We start from the raw sequence: 22,517 nt of genomic DNA, 5'->3' as shown, positions 1-22,517 counted from the left end.
TCAAACTAATTTTGCTCTCCAGCGCCTCGCTTTTTCAAATGTGCGTTGCATCTACGGTAGGCGATGTGTACCAAAAAGCTTTGACAGGATGTCTTCTAATAGCACTTCGTCGAGTTTTCCTTCAGGTGAACAGGTGTGTTATTTCAAACAAACTGCAACATGACAACTAACAAACGAATGTTACAGTATGAATTACTGACTGTGGAAAACATGAAATATTGTAATTAGTAGTTATGTCTAATTTATTCGTTATATTTTCTGAATTATATGCATTGTTAGATATAAAAAAAATATTATAATATAGATTGTAACACTGACTTACCTGTCGAGAAGAAAACTGGCCACTTCAGCGTCTCTTTTGAAATCTTTATCAAGAATTAGCTCTTTCCACCTAGAAAAAGCTTCCCCGACATTAACTCTTGTTTTCTGTAATCTACGGTCACGTTTCCTTTTACGTTCTATTTTTGACTGTTTTGGCGACGATGTTTTCTTCTCCTGTGGCGCGGCATATGTATGGTCCATAATAAGAATGCAATCCAGACTTTTAAACTTGCCGGTGCAGTTTCAAGCGCCTCTCACTGCTCTGCACCTGCGTTTCTGGCTCTGACCGAAAACGCGCTGTGGAAACGCGTTGGCTTAGTACTTTTTGTCCCTCTCTGCTATTATAGTTTTGCAAGATGGCGGAACTACATGGAAGCCTCCGTCGACCTACCCGTCCCATGTATATAAAGATAATAAATTCTTCATTTACAAGGATTAGTTTAAACATTGGCATAGGTATTTGTACACCATTGAGGGCATATTTATGAATAAAAATATTGATTTTAGATAATAAAATACCTAAAAAGTTACTTATTGTCCCTTTAAAAAAAAATGTTTGTGGCGGTTAACTGACAGATTTATTAAAAATTTTAAAAGGTTTTATTGACATTTTTTAAATACTGATTTATCGATTGCATGAGGCATTCTTAAAGATGTTATGATTTTTTTCAACATGTTTCTGATATTAATTCATGTTCTGGTGCTTAATTCATGTTTTAGTTGATTCACATGCTGCTTGAACTGAGGTGAATACTGTGATCTTACACCACATTAAAGAGTGGAAAAACACATTTATTTTGTTTCTTCATAAAATGGACAGAATGTAAAGGCTACAATTTGTGTTATATTAAAAAAAGATAACAGGCATACATCACAGCAAAAAAGTGAATCACCTGTGCTGTGCTTAACCCAGGCTAATATCAGTCAGAAAGAGCTTTATTGCCAACTGTGCTTACACACACAAGGAAATTGCCTTGGTGGCAGAAGCTTCCAGTGCACAGACAGGTTGACAAGTGACAAGACTTAACTAAATTAAAATGAGTAATTTGTAAAAACACACAATAGACAGTATAGTTTTGTGAGTTTTGCTTTTTATTTCAAACACTTTTTTTGGGGGGGGGGGTAGTTTGATTAGTAGCCTACCTAGCGGTCATTGGTGTTTAGTACTGCAGTGTTTACAATGCTTGAAACAAACCTCTACAATGATACAAATTGAATTTAGTAGTTTGTGTTATAAAATAGTATAAACTGCTATAATACATTGAGAAAAAAAAAACTGGTTTCTACAGTGGTCATGAAACTGCAGTCTCCAATGCAGAAGGATCATGCTACTCATTTATAGGAGCAGAGCCAAGATGCGTGCAGTTATAATGTTTTAAAACGTTTAAAAATTTGTATTTTAGTTATTTTAAAGGCACAATATGTCAGATTTTCAACAACAACAACAACAAAAAAAAAAAACACTAGCACAGTGTGATATCATATATTTCATTTAGTTGACATTGTCCCAAATATTTTACAAATGTAAATCCAGAAAAAAAAGTCAAATTTGAAATCATATCTCCTCCTCGCCAATCAATGACATAATATCCACACTATCCCTGGTTACCGCTTGTAACTATGGTAACACACATAGACAAAAATGTCTCTGCAAAGTTCAACTAAATCCAATACGGCAATCGCGAGTAAAATTACAATTAAATTAAAAGGGTTGACTGCAGCATTAAATTTAATCTGCTCAATGTTGCATCATGACTCTCTGCGTGTTTTACGCATTATAACCAATCACACATGTTTCTGTTAAGCTTATGAAGGCAGTGGCCAATCAAAGGCGTCAAGCTGAGTCATCGCTGAAACCCAGTAGTTTTTGATTCAGTGCATGCACTCACTGAATTCTGCTCTCTCGCGAATTCAATCATAAACGAGAAAGTGCTGATGTACACATGATGTATGACAAACATTCATTCGTCAAACAGTGTATAGACAGTTTACATTGATTATAAGGGGAGTTTTTTGAGAGTGTTTAAAGCTAGACTTAAGTCAGTCATAGTGTTCACGTTAATGTTCTTTGTTCACTTTCTCTGTATAATTTATTCGCTGTTTGAATAACTTTGGAAGGAACATACATCTCTGATCGTTCCACTCTCCATAACGTCATCAAGCGTCGCCTCCGTTATTGTTTTGATAATGCGACCTCTCGTGGAGAAAACTTACATATATTGTGATTTTGGACTAAACTGACAAAATACAAGTTCATAAAATTTCATTGTTCCCTTAAACGGTTAGAATCAATACCGAGTGCAATAGAAACATATCACAATACATATTTATTCAGATATTACAAAAAAAACAGATATTTCACAAGTTAGTGATTCAGTCAAGTACTTGTGCCTCTACAAACATAAGTGCTTTGAGACATTATTAGTGACAAAAACAGTCGATTAGAAATTAGCGCAACATTCTTTTTGTATGATTTCACAGTTAATTGTACTTACCTAAAGTATTATTTTTGCTGTAAAATATATTGGTCAGATTTACAATTAGTAGTGTTAAATTCTTTTATAAAAACATTAAGGCACTTGAGGTGCATAGTAAACAAAGCATCTGCACATAAACTATTGTTAAGTTCAAACAAACAGATTTGTTTATTCTTCATTCACATCATAAGGCATGACCATTTGATCCTTAAGAGCTTTTATTCCCCATCTTTGATCAGCCACACCTCGTTCCTGCGGTTGGTCAGTTTGAAGGGGCTGTCATATCCCGCTCTGTAGAATGGGGCCTCCTTGAATTTCATCCCATCCCTCTTGAGGCTCTCTATCAGTGTCAGAAGCTCCACACGGCTGTTCTCGCTGTTAGCAAACCCTCCATAGGTCCTGCAAAAAACAAGGCCAAGCAAATGTGAAGCTATGATAACACAATTATTTTAAACCAGAGCTATGTAATATAGTTTTTCTGAGACACTTGGTTTTACCTGGTCAAAAATCCCTTGCAAAATAAACTGCCACTCAAAGAATTGGAGTCTAATACATTCTAATGTTTATAAAAGAAGTATCTTATGCTCAGCAAGACCAAATTTATTTGATTATAAAATAATAATAATAATAAAAAAGTCAAAATAGTAATATTGTGAAATATTATTAAAATTGCATTTTGTTTTAATAAAGACACAAACATACCTCACAAACAGCGTGACCTCTTGTCTGTTCTCGATGAAAACATCTGGATCTGTGGGTTTGGGTGGGTCAGCCTGATGTTCCTCAGGGATGAAGAAGGACACGGTGAAGGTGCTTTCACAAGCGGGTCCGGCACCAGGCTCAATCAGACAGGTCACTGGTGCAGTCATCTCCACCTTACAATCTGATACAGGACATACAGGGCAAGCACTTAAGTAAAGGAGTTGAAACATGCACAGATCTCAGTGTCTGAAATGTCTGCTAAAGTTATCTTGCAAATGCAATGTCATCCGGTGAATCATTAGCACAATTACTCTGTGGGAACACAACCTCCTACATGCTTTTTATTAAGGCATATTGAGGTGTGAATTATTGAAGTCATGTAGCTCACAGAAAACCATTTCCACATAACTGAATTTTGGCTTTGTGCATGAGGTGATTTCTCAGCTATGTGCTTATGTTATTTTCCACTGTTGTGTAATAAAAATGTCATAATCACAGGCCCAAAATGCAGAAATAATGGCTGAATGCTCTAATCTTGAATGCCTACTACTATCTGCTCTCTATCCACCTACAGGAACATGCCCACTTACTTTTGTCATTATTCCCCTGAATGTATTTGAACAGTCTTCTGAAGCCTGTGCTAAAGGCCGGGTCCTGCTCCATATCAGTCACAGCAGTGCTCACCCAGTTTGTTGTGTGGTAAGTGCGGACCTCATAGTCTTCACCCTAAAAAGCATATATTCATCAAATATGACTGGAAACAAATGAGCCATTAAACAATAATACAAGGTCTGCTTTAATCTAGACATGAGTTTAGGACTACATCAAGAACTAAGCATGATCCTTGCTAAGTAAAAAATGAACATATCCAAAGTCTGCGGTAAAGTCTGAAAGGTTTCTGGCAAAGTCATATGTACACACTAACCTTACTCTGTTGAGCAGTGAACTTTGGGTTCTGGAGTCCAGAAGAAAAAAATAATTGACCCATGGCTTTAAGCATCTTGACTGTAATGCTGTTCAAAATTAGAAACGGATTAATAAAGTTGCAAACTATTTAGAAAAAATACAATTTAGAAATGTCAAAATCAAAACTCCACACCTGACACCAGGTGAATGATTCCATATGTTTTACCTAAAATATCTGTCTATATCTATATGTGTCATTACGTGAAAAAAACGGGGATAATTATTTTTCCATACACCAATTCTGATACTCTGCCCATTTTAACATGATTATGACAATGCTGACAGTGCTATAGGAGATATTCTATATGATAATTAAAAGTTAATACGACTTAAATCTGTTAGTTTATGTTTTGACATTCTGTAAACGGTATTTTGTGCTGTTTTAGCGCGCAATACTGAGGAAAATAAACATTTTACAAATACAACATCATGATTAGCTCTCCCCCCTTACGCGACTCCAATAAAAAAATGCATATGAATGATTTATGGGCCACTTCTATTCATGAAGACAGTCCAAATTTTGTGCTGATGGTAAACTACCAGTAACGTATTATTACACACTTGTTAGATTTCAGTGATTTACAAACTTACCTGACCGCCGTTTAGTAGCATGTGACTAAGAACTAAGAGAAGCTCGCGCGCAGTATTTAATCGTCCGTCAGACAGGCGTGTTGTAACCTCTAGATAAAGAAAATACAGTCTCTGCTTAAGTAACGCCAGAGAATGTATAATATGGCGAGAAGTTTCACTCTCACTACACTTCCGGCTTCTGAACTGGTTGCAGGTTCATAGTATGGACGAGTGCAGAATGAATGGAGGTCAATGGCGGTATACCCCTCAAAATCCACTTTTCTCAAGATATAATTTTTGTCTAGTAATTTGAATGTTGTATCCTAAAGGAGATGCAAATAAATTAAACATTGCTGGGTGTTAGATTTTTTTTAGAGTCACTTATTTGCTTTAAAAATCTTTTAAAATGTCAATGACGTCATACACATTCACATTCATTAGCAGAATGCTAGCGTGTTATGGGCAAAAACAACTCAACCTGTAAGAAATTGAAAGGACATTAGTACTCGTTCATTAAATTTTCAACCTATAACCCATCTTGAATTTGCAAAACCTACAATCAGATCTGAGATTTCTCAACGGCAATCGGGTGAAAGGGACAAATTTAGCCGTCTAGCCCCATTGACTCCCATTCATTTTGCACTCATGGCGATCGCCCCCAGTGGAACTCTGGTGGTACTGCAACCAAAACTCGGTTCAAGAGTGGGAAGGCTCTCCGTACTGACTCGTTTTAAACTGTTTAGACTTCATGACAACAATCAGCTGTAGCACTCAACAGGGCAGGCCGAAAAAACAAACGACTGCCAGCGCCATCTGAGATTTGACGCCACCTACCGGTAACTCGATCAATTCTCCACGACGCTGTCACATCTCACACAGTAAGGTGATAAATGAGGTAACATGAGGCTGACAAGGTCTGAGAGTAATCATCTCCTAAGATTCAATTTACAAATAATGCGTGATAATGCATGAGGTTAGTTTGTTTAATTAACTACCGCAATGAGAAATTTGGAAAATCTGCATGATTTACCAAAAAGTGGTCTAATTTACCTGTATGCACTGTAGGACACAGGGCTCTCCATTAAAATCTTTATTAAGCAGTGAGATTAGGAGTACAACACAGACTAAATATGTAAACAGCTTTCCCCTGAGGTATAAATTAACATTTGGAGAGAGTATTAAAAGCAGACTATTGGAAGAACAGGACAGAGGCTAATTTTGTATTTTGGCACATTTGACATTTCTAAGACAGTTTTCTACTGCACAGTGTAGACAGGTCTAATTCTAAACACTAGGTCCCATTTCCATACTGCTGGAAACAGACTGATTCCATACAGCTGATGCATTAATACACACAGAACACACACCGTAACATTTTCATAATTCAATAAAATTATCGTTGATATGCTTGTGGACAGACCCAGATTTAATACCAATAAAAGCTGTAAAATAAGAGTAAATCAGCAACCATAGACGACTAAAACAGAAAAGGAATGTCTTAAAAGCTGGTATGTAAGTACTCTTCTTGTACCATTAAAAAAAAAAATAACATTAGTATTAACTGCAAAATGCCACTGTCTATGATGATACATTAGAGATGATTTCACCAGAATTGGCCAAATGTGAATTTTACTATAGATTACCCTTCCTTACGGTGTATATAAGTACTGACTTGAGTAGGTAGTTGCTTTAGTCTCATTATAGCCTGTTAAGATTTAAAACATCTTTTTTAAATATATATGACCAACTGGATTCAAGGCCTGATTAGAAGCACACAATTACAGTTTGGAAGTCATCTGTCTATATACAACACTCATTTGCTCTCTACACACATGGCGATACCCATTCCACCACCTATACACAGTGAAGCGACCCCTTTCCGTCCCCCTGTCCTCTGAAGTGCATGAAGCAGGGTCACCAACACTCTACAGCCAGACATACCGAGAGGATGTCCGAGAGAGATCGCCCCTCCACACACATTTACCTGAGACAAAAGAAGTGTTCAATTATGCTGTGCACACATCCATGTCAAATATATCACAAGGAGATGTTATAAATGACCAGCTGTAAACAAGAAAAGAATGGAAAAAATGAGGAAGATGAGTAACTGTCTAAGGAGTAAATTATAATTTTTAACTTAGGCAAAGAGTTCATTTTAGTCATTTCCATGTAGTCTGGTCACTGAAAGATAGCTTTAGTGAACACAGGTCAAGTGAGATGTACCTCTAATATTTGCAATAATGGTCAATGTTATTACCATGGCGTAAAGCTGCTACACACCTTATCAGGATTTAGACCAAGCTCCTTTACCACTGCAACGGACTGAGCAGCAAACGCTTCATTTATCTCAAACAGATCAACCTCATCCAGCTTCCACTCAGCTTTCTCAACCTGGTTAGAAAGCAGATTCAATTCAATTTAAAAACCAAGATATAGAATCATTATTACTAGTGCAAACCAAAAATAATAATAATAATAGTAATATTTTAACAATAAGTTTGCAAGGACTGTAGCAGAAAACACCTAAATTAATTAATTAGTAAACGTTTAAATTACGGATAAATTACGTGCTGCGATGACTCCACAGACACTCACAGCTTTCCTAATGGCTAGAATTGGTCCTGTGCCCATGACTGAAGGATCAAGGCCTGCCTGAGCCCAGGATGTGATGTGTGCCATTGGTTTTAAGCCCCGCCTGTGGGCCTCTGATTGGCTCATGAGAACAGTAGCTGCGGCCCCATCATTTATGCCTGTTAAACAAAAACCAATGGAATCAAAGCACTACTATCTGTATGCAGTGAAACTGACCCTTAAGTTACATCATAACTGAGTGTGAAAGATGTCACCATTTACCTGATGCATTGCCAGCTGTCACTGTACCGGAAGCATCCTTCACAAAACAGGGCTTCAGTTTGGACATAGCATCAATATTACTGCCATGCCGAGGAAACTCATCAGCTTTGACCTCGACTGGACCTGTTATGGTAATAAAGGGTTTATTTGAATTGATATTCAGTGTCATCAGAGATAAATACAAGCTTAAGGATATACAAAAAAATAATAATTAAATTTATGCTGTTCTTTTGATATTTCTATTCATAGAATCCTGAAAGAATTTAAAAGACTTTCACCAAAAATATTACGCAGTTTGACTGTTTTCAAAATTTATAATCATGAGAAATGTTTCTTAATCACTAAATCTGCATATTAGAATGAATTCTGGATCATGGCTCAAGCGACACTAATGACTGCTGGAAATTTAGCTTTGCCATCATATCTGTAAATCTTACAATTTAAAATACATTAAAAAAAGCAAACAGGCATTTTAAATTGTAATATTTTTCAATATTTTTTATATATCAAGAGACGTTTCTCAAAAACATTAAAAAAAATACTTTATTATAAAAAAAAAAAAATCATATTTCTAAACACAAAAAAAATCTTGCCTTTCCTAGAGGGAACAGTAACTGGCACAATCTCCTGGTCAAAATATCCAGCCTTCTGAGCTGCTTCAGTTCTGTTCTGGGACGTTACGGCAAACTGGTCCTGAGCCTCGCGGGACACCCCCCACTGCTTAGCCACATTCTCAGCTGCACAGACACATGACCAAAACTACATCATCTGGACTAATAAAGGACACAATCAAGGAAGGCAGTCTGTTTAAAAAAATAAAAATCAATACCTGTGACTCCCATGTGGTAATTGTTAAAGGCATCTGTGAGTCCATCAGTCAATATAGAGTCCTGCAAAGTAGCATCTCCCATCTTCACCCCTGACCTCATCTGCACTATATGAGGAGTCTGAAAGACAAAGTGTTGCTTGGTTATCATTACCGGTTCCTTAAAAATAGCAGAAGTGCTCTAACATGAGTGTCTTTACAGATGTCTTACCCGACTCATGCTCTCCATCCCTCCTGCTACTACTATAGTGGATTCTTTAGTCATGATGGACTGAGCACCAAGACACACAGCCTTCAGGCCAGATCCACAGACCATCTGACAGCTCCATGCTGGCACGGAGTATGGGATATCAGCACCAACACTTGACTGCCGAGCAGGATTCTGACCATGACCTAAAGTAAATGTAAAAGAGGACGATCAATTCCCTTTGAGTTACTGTCATTGATGAGTTCTGTATGTATATGGTGAATAGGCTAATGTATACTACATGTTGTGCTATACCTGCAGTGAGGACATGACCCATGATGACCTCTGAGACTTCTTCTGGCTTTACATTGGCTCTTTTCAGCACATCTTTGATGACTAATGTCCCTAGATCATGGAGAGGTATACTACTAAGGGCTCCATTGAATGATCCTGTCAATAAATTTAAAAAAAAAGAGCAAAAATATAGAATTTTTTGTTTTAACTGAAAAATAATTTATGAAAGAAAAAAAGGCAAACAAAGCTATATTGCCCATATACCAGCGTTTGCTTTTTACCATATCAAAATCATTATAGAGCATGCATGTGTAAACAGACCATAAAAAGGAAAAGTTTTTATGTTATTTCTAATTTGCTAATTCTTTGCTCTTTGCTATTATTATCCTATTTAAATATTGGTACTGTTTCCATGATTAATACTTATAGGAAACAACATCATTTACGTAATGTGCAGAATTTTTTACATTATATATCAATGTATATAATTTGAATGATAAAGGATTAAAAAAAATAGCAATAAAATTTCTCCAGACCATGGCGCTACAATAAATGAACCAATCAGAACACGAGGACACTGGCGAGAACGCTGAGCAACCAATCAGAGCAGCTTTCCGTTTCTTTAGCACCATTGTGAGACACAACACTACTGCCGGATAGCTTGAGAGCATTAGCTAATTAAAATGAACAAATCAGACACATACTTTGACGATACACAACTGAACTAAACAGACTCTTTTTCATCATCGTCGTGCAGATTATTATCTGGTTAACTTGTTAACTCAGGAGTTAATGACACAGGAGAAGAAACTTTCTAGTATAATCTGTCAACAGGATACACTACAGTTCGCAGCTACATAGAGGTGCTCAGCATCGAATGGAAAAATATCATGACATGAGACATGAGATCAGTGTACCTATAGGAGTCCTCGCGGCAGAAACGATAACAATCGCATCCGTGTTCATCTTTGCTGTAATGCTGGATTTTCTCGGCAGATTCCTTGTTGTGTGTCCGGTAGGCTGGCTCTCTCTACATGCATACATATATACACAGGTTGTCCCAAGGAGCCTCCTACTTCAGGCGGTCTCATTCATTTGATAAGATAAAAGCTCGAAAGCATCATCACCGAGATCTGCTAGTCTGATGCACTGGATTTGCGCCATCTAATGGTGCGGATGGCTAACAAAATTAAGCAAAATGTTGCTTCTGCATAATGGATCTCATTAAAAATCTGTTTAATTAAAAAGCATCTTAACATCCAAAACATGTCAGAGATCACTTTACAGTCTCACTAAATACACAGATTTAATTGCATTTTCCTGCTTAGGAATTACAGTGAAAACATATTGATTAACAGATGTAATGGTTTGAATAGAGTTCATTCAAAGCAGAAAATCAAAGCAAGGTTTGAGTCATTAAAATTCTTTATTGATATTTGGTCAGTACATGAAAAGGATTGAAATAAGAATTTACCAAGATACATCTCAAACTACACACAAGTCAAACAAAATGTTTTCTCATGTAGAGGAAAAAAAGAAAAGTTCAACATCAGGAATCTAAGGACTCTCTGAACTGTCACCTTCAAGACTTAATTGAGCATTATGATACAACACATAGCTAAATGATTTCCGAGTTCTAACAAGCAAGCAAATGAACAGTACAGAACCAAATGTTTATATCTGACAGAAAAGGAGAGAGAAAAAAAAAATAGGTTTAAAAGTCATTCATAAAAAAAAAAAAAAATGAATTCAAATATACAAACACAATTTTTCTTATTTTATAAACGTAATCAGCTTTGAACATGTCGCACTGTAATAGGTGGTGATGGAAGGTTGGGTAGAAAAACAAAAGTGATGCATTTGACCATTTCTCAAACAATAACTAACTGGCCTGAAGTGTGCAATTTCCTTGTTTATCATGACTTTAAAAAAAAAAAAAAAACGTAACTATTAGACCGTTACAAAGACCCTGTGGAGGCACTGGAGGCGACTGTTGCTGCAGAGGAGTCCAGGCCATTCTGAGTGCTGTGCCGCATACCAGCAGTCCTGCTGCCTTTGGAGACAGCAGCGGCCTCATGGGAGTCAGCATTGGAGTCTGTATCGTTTGAGTGCTGGGTCACTGACGTCTCACTGCCCGTTGGTGAGTCCACGATCTCATAGCCCGCACTTAGTTGAGTCACATACCCTTCTCCACCCCTCTGGCTCACTGCAACTTCTGAGTGGTTGGAAAATTTCAACATGCCACCATGAGAGGGGCTGAAGACAGATGGTGATGGTGGGTAATCTTCATCTGCACTGCTCGCTTCCCTATACAGACTGGCCCCAGATGCACCCCTCTGAGATGAGTTCCCGTTGGAGGGTCCGTTGGAAACCCTTCCGCAGTCTTTCACAACGTTTGAGCACGAGGCATTCGCAGATTCACTTTGTATGGGAGGTTCAGAGGCCGTTGAAGGTGAATTTCTGCTTGGACCAGATCCACTAGAAGTGCATTGGGAGTTCAACTGAGACAACTGCTGCCTGCTCTCCTTCAGCTGCTGTTGAAGAACCAGGATGGTGCTCTGCATGCCCTCTACTTCCTCATCTAACTGAATAATGAAGTCATTGAGCTCTGGACCCCAAAAAAAGGCAAAGGTACAAAGAAAAAAAGACAACAAAAATTGAGTTTAAGTTCCATGAAAACAAACCATAAATGGAGTTGGATGAATGGAGAAGGATTCTGCTCACCATCTTGACTGCTCTTGAGCTCTTCGCTGTACTTCTTCTGCAAGGCGAGCTCAGCCTCCAGCTGGGCGATGCGCCCCTGAGACAGCTGCCTGCCCAACTCCTGATTCTCCTGGATCAGCATGCGACATTTCGCCATCAGCTTCTTACCAGTCTGGCTGCAAGGGAAACAAGTCTAACATCACATCGTGAACATAGCCACTGCATTTACAAACTGGGTGGTAACATCAGCCAACCAGAAACCGCTTCCAACAAACTCTCCAACTGCCACTCTGATAAAAACTGGTGACCAGCAAAAGATGTTTATATGCACTTAAGAAAATAGTGTAGTTTTGCAGAAAGCAGCATTCTGAAACTAGTAAAAGCGAACTAAGAGGTTTAACATGCCTGGATTTCTGCAAGAGATTAAGCCTTATGTGACAGGTTTCTCACAGCTTTTTAAAGAGTGCATGTGAGTGGCAAAGATAAGACGACTAAAAGTAACAGTGGAGAAACCCAATTACCAATTGTGCCACATGTATATGCGGTTTAAAAATGCACTGCTAACACAGCACATGTAAACGCAATGACATTTGGGCAGCTCTCTTGCAATAAGCAGTTTCCTGGTGTGCATGTAAACAGTCAGCGACAATCAAGAAAATCAACTAACAGTTCAAACAATTCTGGGAAGAGATAGTTGAAGTTATCAGACCAACTCAACTTAAACCAACAAGTGCAATACATCTGAACAGATCTAGTATGGTAGCATTCCAATAGGCCATTGAACAAGTTACTAAAACCAAGTTTCATTTTAAAATCTAAAAGCAGAGATAAACACAGATCCAATGAGAGTACCTACCTGTTAGTCTAAACACTGCTATGAGCAACCAAGCAATAATTGCATCAATTGAGACTTAAATGTTATTTAGAATGGTCTTGTACTAAATGACAAGGTTAAAAAAAAGTGCTTGAAACTTTCCAGACAATAGGTAACTCAATTTCTTGTATTATCATTGAATTGATAAAATAACTGCAAAGGCAGAGCACTTCATTTAATTCAGCAGCATATTTAGGGGTAGGTAAATGCAACCCACATTTACTGGAAAACTCTGCAGTCTATACTGTATTGATATACTGCATAAAGATGTTTTCACTTTGAATTTAGTGGTCACTAGGTTGCTTTGGTGCCAAATAAAGCAAGATAGTAATAGCAAGATAGCTACTGACCTCAAACTAATTGAACTGGAATTCAGAGAAAATGCAGGTATTTAACATTACAAGTAGTTTGAGGTCAAATATAGATCTCCTTAAACTGGTTCACCATCTTTCCTAGACAACCTGCTGCTAACCTCCAATGAAATCTCTGACGAATTACATAATGTCACTTTAAAGCAGACAATATTTCAAAAAAAGATTTTCAAAAAAAATTGCCTTACCCCAAGTTGTTTTAATAGATTTGCAAAGGAGAAGCTCAAACTACTTCTGAATCACTTAGATGGTAAACAGAACTTTAACATAAAAATGTAATCGCTATAAAATATCTACGGAGCAAAAAAAACCTGCAATAGACTTAGACGTGACCAGAGAAAAATGAACTAAATAACTGAATAAAAGGTGGATTAGAAAAGGTACACATGAATACAAATTATTATACACAAACATTTAAACAGCTTGAATAATTTTCTCTAACACACATTTGCATTCACATTGAAAAAACAACAATTAGGTTTGCATCTGCAGCAGCGCAACAGCCAATTTAAGAAGATTACCAAATCGCTCAATTCATTTGGACCACACTGCTGTAAATGCAAGGTGCATTTCCAGAGCAAAAACAAAGTATAATATTACGAACACAAAAAAAGAAGAAGAAAAGGTTTGAAACACCGTACCGTATGTCGCACCTGTGAGATGAACATTTACCAAAGTCTCTGCAGATCAGAAAGTCCCCCAAAGTCTTATCTCATAACAAAGGCTTCTGCCCCAAAGTCTTAAGATTGCTTAACTCCTCCCCATTTCATTGCATCACACTACATTCACACCTCCCTGTGTTACAGTCTAGATTCTTAACCAGAGTCTCAAAGTTTAAATGGGGGAATATTCCTCTGCAACACATTTAGTAGGGCCATGTCATGTTTTAAATGTTCAATCAGTGATCTTTAAGCTACAGTTCAATCAGCTCCAGAGCCAACGCTTTGCTCAAGTCTTTCATATGCCGCCTTTTTTGTTACAGGAAGCTTTCTAACATGGGCTGGAAGGGGGGCGTTTCCGACGTGACCACCTCTTCAGGAACAGTCCCGATTCCTTCAGGCTTCTGTACCATGAGGGGTGTAGGGGAGAGAGAGAGCTGAAACAAAAGTGTCACCTGACCAAAACTGTTGTGTTTTGTTCTGATTTTACATTACGGTATTTGTAATAGCAGGGCAATATGAAAGAAAAATGTCTTTTGTTCTGAGCTTTGGCTTTAAAGTCTGAGTCTCGTTGCGAGCAAAACATTTCAGTCTTCCCCCACCATTATCTGCACTCCTGCAGAGGACAAGGTGGGGGGTGAATCAGGAAAGTCTTGACTTTTTGTTTGGAGGGGGGAGTTATTTTAGTTTACCTATCAGGTGTAAATTTCCAGGCACTCAGTTCATTTTGGGCTTGCTCCAGTTTGTCTTTAGTCTGTTCCAGTTCAGCCTTCATTTTGAGGAAAAATAAGTTGATGGCTGGGTCCACCATGGAGGTTCTCAGCTGAGCCGCGCTCGGTTGCTGGACTTGCTTCAGGTACTGGATTTGGGTCTGCAAGGTAAGAGAAACCATTAAAATCTCAGCATTTAAAAACATAACCAATATCAAGTCAATGAAGGCATGTGATGGCCAGTTTTTAAAAATGGACTCTTTAGCTTTGAAGCTAGTATACTATTAAGTAATGGTTTCAACTATTGAAAACAACTACTAATAACTATATATATATATATATATATATATATATATATATATATATATATATATATATATATATATACACATATACATACATATATATATACATATATATATACACACACACACACACACGTATAACAATTATAACAATGTAACTTTAATAAATAAAAAAGGTTTAAACTTCAAACTTTTCAGAGCAACACATTAACCTGCAACAACTGTCAAAATGAACATGACTGATGCCTGACTGGGAAAGTTGCGCTTAAAGGTGCACTATCCAACATTCTCCGATAACATGCATTTGCTGTTCTTTTGCTCTTTGTCTGCTGTTCCCATGTTTAAGTGCAGAAAACAATATTCCAACTTCTGTGTCCATACAACAACTTTGATGAATCACAGTGAGAATTTGCATGATAAACATTCGGATATACATTTGACTGAATAAAACAGTAGCTATTAATCAGTACAAGTCAGTACAAAGGACAAATGCATCTGCGGTTTCTAAAATCCTTCCACTTTTATTGATACACTACATCCACAAGCTGTGGAACATCTACTACGCTCCATATCATTAAAGCAAACTGACCCATTTCCTTCAAGTAGTGAGCATAAAGCAGAAGGAAAAAAGCAACATAGTACTTACTGTACACTCTTGCATTTCCTGCTCTTTAGTAGCAAGCCTCATCACCAGAATGTTCTCCCTGCGAGCGGATTCCTGCTGTTGTTGCTTCAACTTTTCCTCAGACTCTTTTAGGCCTGTCACATCATTGGCTGCAGACATGTCAACATGAAAGAGAGGCATTAGTTATTTTCTGCACAGCATAAAACCAAGTCTAATACTCTTGGCTTTAGTGAACCACTCAAGACTTAATTATTCAGAACATCTGTGACGTGCAAACTTACAGTTTAAATCAGCATATTTTGTCTCAAGCATCTGGACATATGCTTCATGCTGTTTCCACCTACACCCGGGAAAAAACACATCAGCATTACCATCTGTAAAGCCTCAAAATACACACTCTTAAAACTTATTGCACAACAGAATGGCTAAACACCTTGTGCACAGCTCCTCTCGAGTCAGGGTCTTCATGTCAGATTCACTAAGGCGAACCTGCAATGACAATAAAAAGGAAATAAAGACTTAAAAAGAGACCATGTTGGTGGAAAGCGACACATATAATCAGATTAGACTGCGACAATGAGCTCACCTTCTTCAGGAGAGGTTCTTCATTGGTCATTCTGATCTCTGTGAAAGACAGAAGTGAACAGATCAAGCATACAGTGAATGCACACGACTCAAATATATGCACACATTACGAGCAGTAATATGAAGCAAAGACCTAGAGACAGTAGCGTGAATTTCACACGCCTACACATGAGCTATTACAAATGTAGGCCACCAGGCGAGAGATTCGCTCGTTTTTACATAATCGCAGGGGAAGAACTTGTCTGTCTGTTACGTCTAGTCTTCGCAGTCGTGCATTTAAAAGGCAAAAGATAGTAAAAACGCAACAAAAATAGAGAAAAAAAAATGCTTGAAAACGAAACTGTTTCACTAACCGAGAAATTACACGGGCTCACTGCTCAAACATTTCATGCATCTTCGTCTCTACATTTAACATTTATAGAAACGAAATAGCAACACAGTCTTATTGGCCTCCATAACATTTTAACGGTTAGCTTAACTTCGTGCAAATCAACATTGACAACAATAAGCTTATCTTCTAGGGAAAACGAGATCGCCTTGAAGAGTTGACATGCTAAACGCTTCCCGCTGCAAACAAGCGCGACATTCTGATTCAATCTCATGAAGCTCGTATCTGTCGGGGAAAACATGAAGCTTACGTAGCCAATAACACAAGATCGTCTTAATATAAAGTCAATAAATTACCGCCAATAGACCTTTGAGTAATAAAAATGTGCGGCGCCTTCTTGGAGCAGTTTCGCTGTCACAAAATGGCGGAGAAGGAAGAGGCTCTCCTTCCCCGAGAAGCAGTACTTTATCTGAAAAGAGAAAATATAACCATTAACACTTACCAGACCCGATTCAACTCGACCGGAATGACGCGTATTTCTTCCAATACGAGATCTGAAGCTGTTATGTTTAATTATGAGTTTCTCTGGAGGAGGAAAAGCTACGTTCTTTATTTAGGCGAAGGGGAGGAGAGTCCGTCCGCCATGACCAGCGTGTGCGCGATGTTCAGCCGCACAGCATCAGCGAGCTGGCGCGAGCGCGGAGGGGGAGGAGCATGTGAGGGACTCTGTGTTGCCATGTTGCCGGAGTAAGAAAGCGGGTCATAAGTGGGGAAAAAAATTAATAAAAATAAAACATTTTCAAAACAAAGTTGAAAACTGGGCATCATATAGTTTCGACAACTCCAAAATAACTTAAAAAAGGTTTTCTGTATGTAGACCATGTGCATAGTGTACCAATATCACAGTTAAATCTGTTTACAAGGAAAAAGTTGGTGGGGTAATATTTATAAATGAGTTTGAATGAAATTTAATTTACTTAATTTTTTATTAAATATTTATGAAGTAATTTCCAGATTTTATGCCATATCAAACCATCAACACAGCTATTCCAGAAAGTTACAACAGGAAGTCTAGAGACAACATCCCTTGGTTTTTTCACTTATGACGTCATTCCATAAGGAATACTATTTGGTTAATTTATTAGTGTTGCTGGCAAACTTTCGTATTCATAAATGCAAATACGAAAATTATAAACCATTCTTTCTTATTTTGAAATCAGAAATTAAGCAATACCTAAAATCTATTTATAATCTGATAAACAAGAAAGCTGTTAAGTGTATTAATGTATGTAAACATTTCCATATTTGTATGTAATTATTATTTTTATTTTTTTAATTGTAATTTTGTATTTCTTTTCCTTTGTGTTCAGCTCTTGGCTACTGTAAAATGTGTAATTTTAGTGATTCAATAAAAAATAAAAAAATAAAGAAAGAAAGCGTGTCTCCATCAACTAAGAGTTAAACAGAATATACACAAACTTAAATAAGGAGCATGTGAGTGACACTGTGTTGCTATGTTGCAGCTGTAGTATGGAAGCTATTTGTTTCAGTGACTACTCACTATAATAGCAAGGCCTAGAATGACTAGCTGAATTATACCAATTGGCACAGAGGGTGTACCGTCTGTAACTTAAATAAATCTCGCTCATCTAGATATATAAACTAATTTTATTTTTAAACCCACTGATCGTATATTACTCTCATAGATAATGTTTAATATGTTGTCCATCTGATTGTCCATCAATGAGAAAAATATTTATATTTTTTCGCATGACCCCTATTTTGAAATAATGGTACCTATGAGGCGCCGTGTAGGATTTAAATCAAACTTCGCTTATCAATACATACATAAAACACGTGCATATACACCTATAAATTACTCGCATATACATGCATACTACTGAATGTTCTAGTCCAAGTTGAAGTTGAAATTCAAGGGCAGGCTTAGGTCTGTTCAGTGCATGTGTCGCTGTGTGACGGACTAGACGAGCATGCTGTGTAGAGTCGGATATGTCCGCAGGTAAAGATAAAGTCTGAATCAACTCTCGTATTGTATACAGCTAACGTTGACTGTATAAACAGGCATTTTTTTAATTACTAAATCGATGGCGGTATGAATAAACTGCGCACTTTTATGTGTTTGGTAGAGTGACCAGGCTAACAGCGTCAAACTATAATAGTTTGCTTAATTGATATTGCGAGTGCAGTTTTAATCAGTAGTATGGAAAATATGGGATGAAATTAGACTCAAAATGATTTATAGATGCACGCAAAAATATAGATTTTTATAAATGTGTAGAATTAGAGTTTTTTTTACATGAAGTTACATTGAGCTGCTGTCGATTTGAGACTGCCAAACAACAGCTTAGCTTGTTGTTTAACCATCAATGAATGTGTACAGCTAGTTTCTTATTGAACTAACCATACAAACCTGTTGGGACAATAATAATTATATTAAACTTTATCAGAAGACATGTGATCAAATCAGCCTAACTGTAGCTTTGTTGGAAATTAGCATACTATAAATTATATATGACACCTAAAATATTATAATTTTAACCTCTTAATTAACCTATTTTATTGTGGGAAGAAAATGTTTTTAAAAACCTATATTAAAATGAATAAATCCCTGGACCCCAGTTTGAAAAGCTTTATTCTGGTCACCTGACTGCTGCCATGTAACAACAATCCTGTAGGAGCTCACCACAGTAATCCAACATATCTTGCAACATATCCAACATACCCTGCCAAAATATTGCATCACATTTATTGCAATGCTTATTTACTTCATACATTAAATTATTTAATAGCTTTTTATTTCCTGTTGCTGATTCCAGGTGTGCTGCCACCCTGAACCCCATCTTGGGTGCTGTGGCCTCCAGACGGAAGCACACACTGCCTGACCTCCCATATGACTATGGTGCACTTGAGCCGCACATCTGTGCTGAGATTATGCAGCTTCACCACAGCAAGCACCATGCAACTTATGTCAACAACCTCAATGTCACTGAGGAGAAATATCAAGAGGCACTGGCCAAGGGTAAGTTCAAATGAGATTGCTTTGTAAATGATTGGGCCTGGTTTACACTCCACATTATAATTGTATTTATTTATTTATTCATTTTTTGTTTTCTTCACGATTGTTGTCAGACAGGACAGTGGGATTCTAGGTATAAAATTACACTGCCCAACACCAACAAACTACTTTGGACTTTGATCTGGCTGCTCAATCACTTCACAATCTTTAACGTTCCATAATGAAATGGTACTGCACAAATTCCAGAAAACTTATCCCCTATTCTTAGGGATATTTTGCTGGGAAAAGAAAAACAAGACTAAGTCAGCAAGTCTGTTGTAGCTGGACCAAAAAAGATTTGATAGGAGAATTATAAGTGAACTTTCTTCAGGTGACGCCCTGTCAGGCGCAGCAGTCATTCTATTCTACATCACTCACCAATCAAATAAGGATTTGACAGCCGCCCAAAAAAAAGATCAATGCAGAAAAACCCCTTGATTGGTTATATAACATTGGACAGAATGTTGATCCGGCCATCGCGTATATTCAGCGCACATAAGGTAAACGTTTTGCAAACGTTTTTTAGAGAAATAAAAACAGGTCGACGAATCGATGCGCATATTTTGCGTCGACATATTTTTTGCGTCGATGTAATCAATGACCTCGATGCGTTGTCCCAGCCCTAATAACTAGTAACATAAACTTACATATAATGAAATTTATTATATAAATTATTCATTTTATATATATATATATATATATATATATACAACAGAACATACTTTTTTTTTTTTACTAAAACTTAAACTAAAATTCAAATGAGAACTGAAAAAATAAAATAATTAAGCTAATTCAAAATGTTAAATACTAGATAAGCATATAAATAATAATAAAATTAGACCGTTACATACACCTCATTCCTTCAATCATTTAAAATGTAGGCCAGTATATGTCTGATAAAAGGTTTAGTAGTGGCAATATAAATGTTAGTTTACATTTACAAAATTCTAAGGACTTGAAATTTTATCTGAATTGTCTTCATTGCATATAACATGTATTTAGGTTTGACCTTGCTGTGTTACAGGTGATGTGATAACTCAAGTCTCCCTTCAGCCTGCTTTGAAATTTAACGGTGGTGGCCATATTAATCATACCATATTCTGGACAAATCTGTCACCAAATGGTGGAGGAGAACCACAGGGTAGGAGTCACTCTTCTTGAACTTTTTTTTTTTGTGTGTATTATACACATGAACAGATGTTGAACACATTCGTACTGCTATTTAATTAGACATTTATGAAGCATATAGTTGTATGTGATAAATATTTGAACTTTTTTTTATACAGGTGAGCTGTTGGAAGCCATTAAGCGTGACTTTGGCTCATTTCAGAAGATGAAGGAGAAGATATCAGCTGCCACAGTGGCCGTTCAGGGCTCAGGATGGGGCTGGCTGGGCTTTGATAAGGACAGTGGAAGACTGAGGATTGCTGCTTGTTCTAACCAAGACCCTTTGCAGGGCACTACAGGTAAATCTGCCACAATGAATGGTAGAGAACAGATCTATTTTGGTAGTTTACACTGTCATTTTTCATACCCTCTTAACAAGTCCCTCAGTAAATACCCCAAAAAAAGCTTTGACTTATTCACAAGAGTAATCCATAGATCTGTATATCCAACAGATGTATGTGTTTAAGGTAAAGCAATGGTCTGGTAGACTGCAGGGAGAACTAAATAATCTGTTTTTATAGCCTTTAAACTTTAATATTGTCTCTTTCCCTTTTAAATTTGAGGTCTCACCCCATTACTTGGGATAGATGTCTGGGAGCATGCATACTATCTCCAGTACAAGAATGTTAGACCGGACTATGTTAAGGCCATCTGGAATGTTGTGAACTGGGGGAATGTCAGCGAGCGTTTACAAGCTGCCAAGAAATAAATTGCACCACACTTGGGGAAAGCAACACAGTGTCCATTAAGACCTTCGAAGCACACAAATAGACCACATTACAACCACCAAACCTAATTGAGACTCCAGAGAGGTGGTAAGATTCTTGACTAGTTTGTTTTGCATTCAGGACTGTGCATTGAAACTCATAGCTTGATTATCGTTACATGTACGTTCATGCTTTCAGTACATTACAATTAAAAGGTTATATGAAAATCATCTTTGTTGTGTTTTCTTGATATTACTAATATAAAATGAATAGTATTTATTAAAATGTACATTTTAGCAGATGCTGTGCATTCATGCTATAATTTTTTTTTTGACCAGTATGTGTGTTCCCTGGGAATTGAACCCAAGACCTTTTGCACTGCTGACATAATGCTCTACCATTGAGCCATAGGAACTGCAACCACAGATATGCATGACTGCATATAATTTTCTGATGTTTAAAATCATATACGCTCAATAAAGGAGTCATCATTGAACTCCGGGCTGGTAAAATGAATAAATAAATTAAAATAAATTCCCAGTGAATGGGGAGAGTTATATAAAAGTGTCATCAATCGTTTTCACGTTAAAAAGCATGTTGTTCAAGTGCAGTGAAATCGGGAATGACTAGGCTGCTATTAGTACTGGTTAAATTACTTGGGGATCTTTTTAATACAGTAGACTGACAACAGATGCTTACCAAGTGTTTAAAACAGTGCATGAAGTGTTTTCTCCTTTTAGGAACAGCAGAGGGTGCCAAATACCAGCAGGTTTAAAATGTAAGGAGGGCTTTGCAAGAAAGACTACATAACCAGACTTCAATGTGTTCTCCCTTAACTATTTTTCCATCACTTGAAAGTGAAGTGACTAAAGTGGCCTTTTTAATCTGTCAGTTGTTTTCTCTTATCCTAGTATATGATCAAAAATGCCTTGTGTCTTCATATCTTCACTCATTTTTGTGAACACCGATGCATTAATTTATATTGAGAGCCTGCAATTTGCAAGGTGTTCAAAGCACATACACAAGCACTTTGGAGATGTAGTGACCAAGTCAAGCTGAGTTTAAAGCAAGTTTCTTTTTTGTTTCATATTCTGTTCTGGCAGGTTAAAAATATGTCCTTATACTCTTGTTTGAAAAGCATTTAAACGGTTCTTTCCTTTAAAATTAAAATACAGAGAAAACATTGTGATGGCTTTAGGGTCTTCTCTAGG

General features: G+C 37.1%; 4 protein-coding genes across 8 annotated transcripts; 1 reads left to right on the top strand and 3 right to left on the bottom strand.

Moving 5' to 3' along the window:
• Positions 1 to 2,620: 2,620 nt before the first annotated feature.
• On the bottom strand, positions 2,621 to 5,218 carry LOC113062794 (heme-binding protein 2). The gene is made up of 5 exons (XM_026232769.1): positions 5,058 to 5,218; positions 4,426 to 4,513; positions 4,091 to 4,226; positions 3,501 to 3,681; positions 2,621 to 3,197 (listed from the first exon to the last, which is right to left on the bottom strand). The coding sequence occupies exons 2-5, from the start codon at positions 4,498 to 4,500 to the stop codon at positions 3,017 to 3,019; spliced, it is 573 nt and encodes a 190-aa protein (XP_026088554.1). The 5' UTR covers positions 4,501 to 4,513; positions 5,058 to 5,218; the 3' UTR covers positions 2,621 to 3,016.
• An 893-nt stretch (positions 5,219 to 6,111) lies between these two features.
• On the bottom strand, positions 6,112 to 10,329 carry LOC113062791 (acetyl-CoA acetyltransferase, cytosolic-like). 2 transcript variants are annotated; one of them, XM_026232764.1, is made up of 9 exons: positions 10,114 to 10,329; positions 9,218 to 9,307; positions 8,927 to 9,108; positions 8,719 to 8,836; positions 8,483 to 8,626; positions 7,890 to 8,012; positions 7,632 to 7,786; positions 7,317 to 7,427; positions 6,112 to 7,020 (listed from the first exon to the last, which is right to left on the bottom strand). In XM_026232764.1, exons 1-9 carry the CDS (start codon positions 10,238 to 10,240, stop codon positions 6,850 to 6,852), a joined length of 1,221 nt encoding a protein of 406 aa, XP_026088549.1. In that variant the 5' UTR covers positions 10,241 to 10,329; the 3' UTR covers positions 6,112 to 6,849. The 2 variants fall into 2 exon arrangements, with proteins under 2 accessions (XP_026088549.1, XP_026088548.1); XM_026232763.1 differs by having other exon boundaries at positions 9,218 to 9,352; positions 10,114 to 10,326.
• Positions 10,330 to 10,603: 274 nt separating this feature from the next.
• LOC113062793 (pre-mRNA-splicing regulator WTAP-like) lies at positions 10,604 to 17,041 on the bottom strand. Of its 4 annotated transcripts, none has more exons than XM_026232765.1 (8): positions 16,859 to 17,041; positions 16,030 to 16,067; positions 15,877 to 15,932; positions 15,725 to 15,783; positions 15,465 to 15,592; positions 14,496 to 14,674; positions 11,921 to 12,075; positions 10,604 to 11,804 (listed from the first exon to the last, which is right to left on the bottom strand). In XM_026232765.1, exons 2-8 carry the CDS (start codon positions 16,057 to 16,059, stop codon positions 11,155 to 11,157), a joined length of 1,257 nt encoding a protein of 418 aa, XP_026088550.1. In that variant the 5' UTR covers positions 16,060 to 16,067; positions 16,859 to 17,041; the 3' UTR covers positions 10,604 to 11,154. The 4 variants fall into 4 exon arrangements, 3 of the variants coding, with proteins under 3 accessions (XP_026088550.1, XP_026088552.1, XP_026088551.1); XM_026232767.1 differs by lacking the exon at positions 16,859 to 17,041 and adding an exon at positions 16,724 to 16,819; XM_026232766.1 differs by lacking the exon at positions 16,859 to 17,041 and adding an exon at positions 16,713 to 16,804.
• A 1,202-nt stretch (positions 17,042 to 18,243) lies between these two features.
• LOC113062790 (superoxide dismutase [Mn], mitochondrial-like) lies at positions 18,244 to 21,536 on the top strand. The gene is made up of 5 exons (XM_026232762.1): positions 18,244 to 18,376; positions 19,194 to 19,396; positions 20,457 to 20,573; positions 20,719 to 20,898; positions 21,163 to 21,536. Exons 1-5 carry the CDS (start codon positions 18,348 to 18,350, stop codon positions 21,306 to 21,308), a joined length of 675 nt encoding a protein of 224 aa, XP_026088547.1. The 5' UTR covers positions 18,244 to 18,347; the 3' UTR covers positions 21,309 to 21,536.
• The last annotated feature ends 981 nt before the right edge of the window (positions 21,537 to 22,517 follow it).

The sequence above is a fragment of the Carassius auratus genome, chromosome 45 (genome assembly GCF_003368295.1).
Source record: "Carassius auratus strain Wakin chromosome 45, ASM336829v1, whole genome shotgun sequence".
In the NCBI taxonomy this organism is placed as follows: Eukaryota; Metazoa; Chordata; class Actinopteri; order Cypriniformes; family Cyprinidae; genus Carassius; species Carassius auratus.
This window is presented reverse-complemented; position numbering and strand designations above follow the sequence as displayed.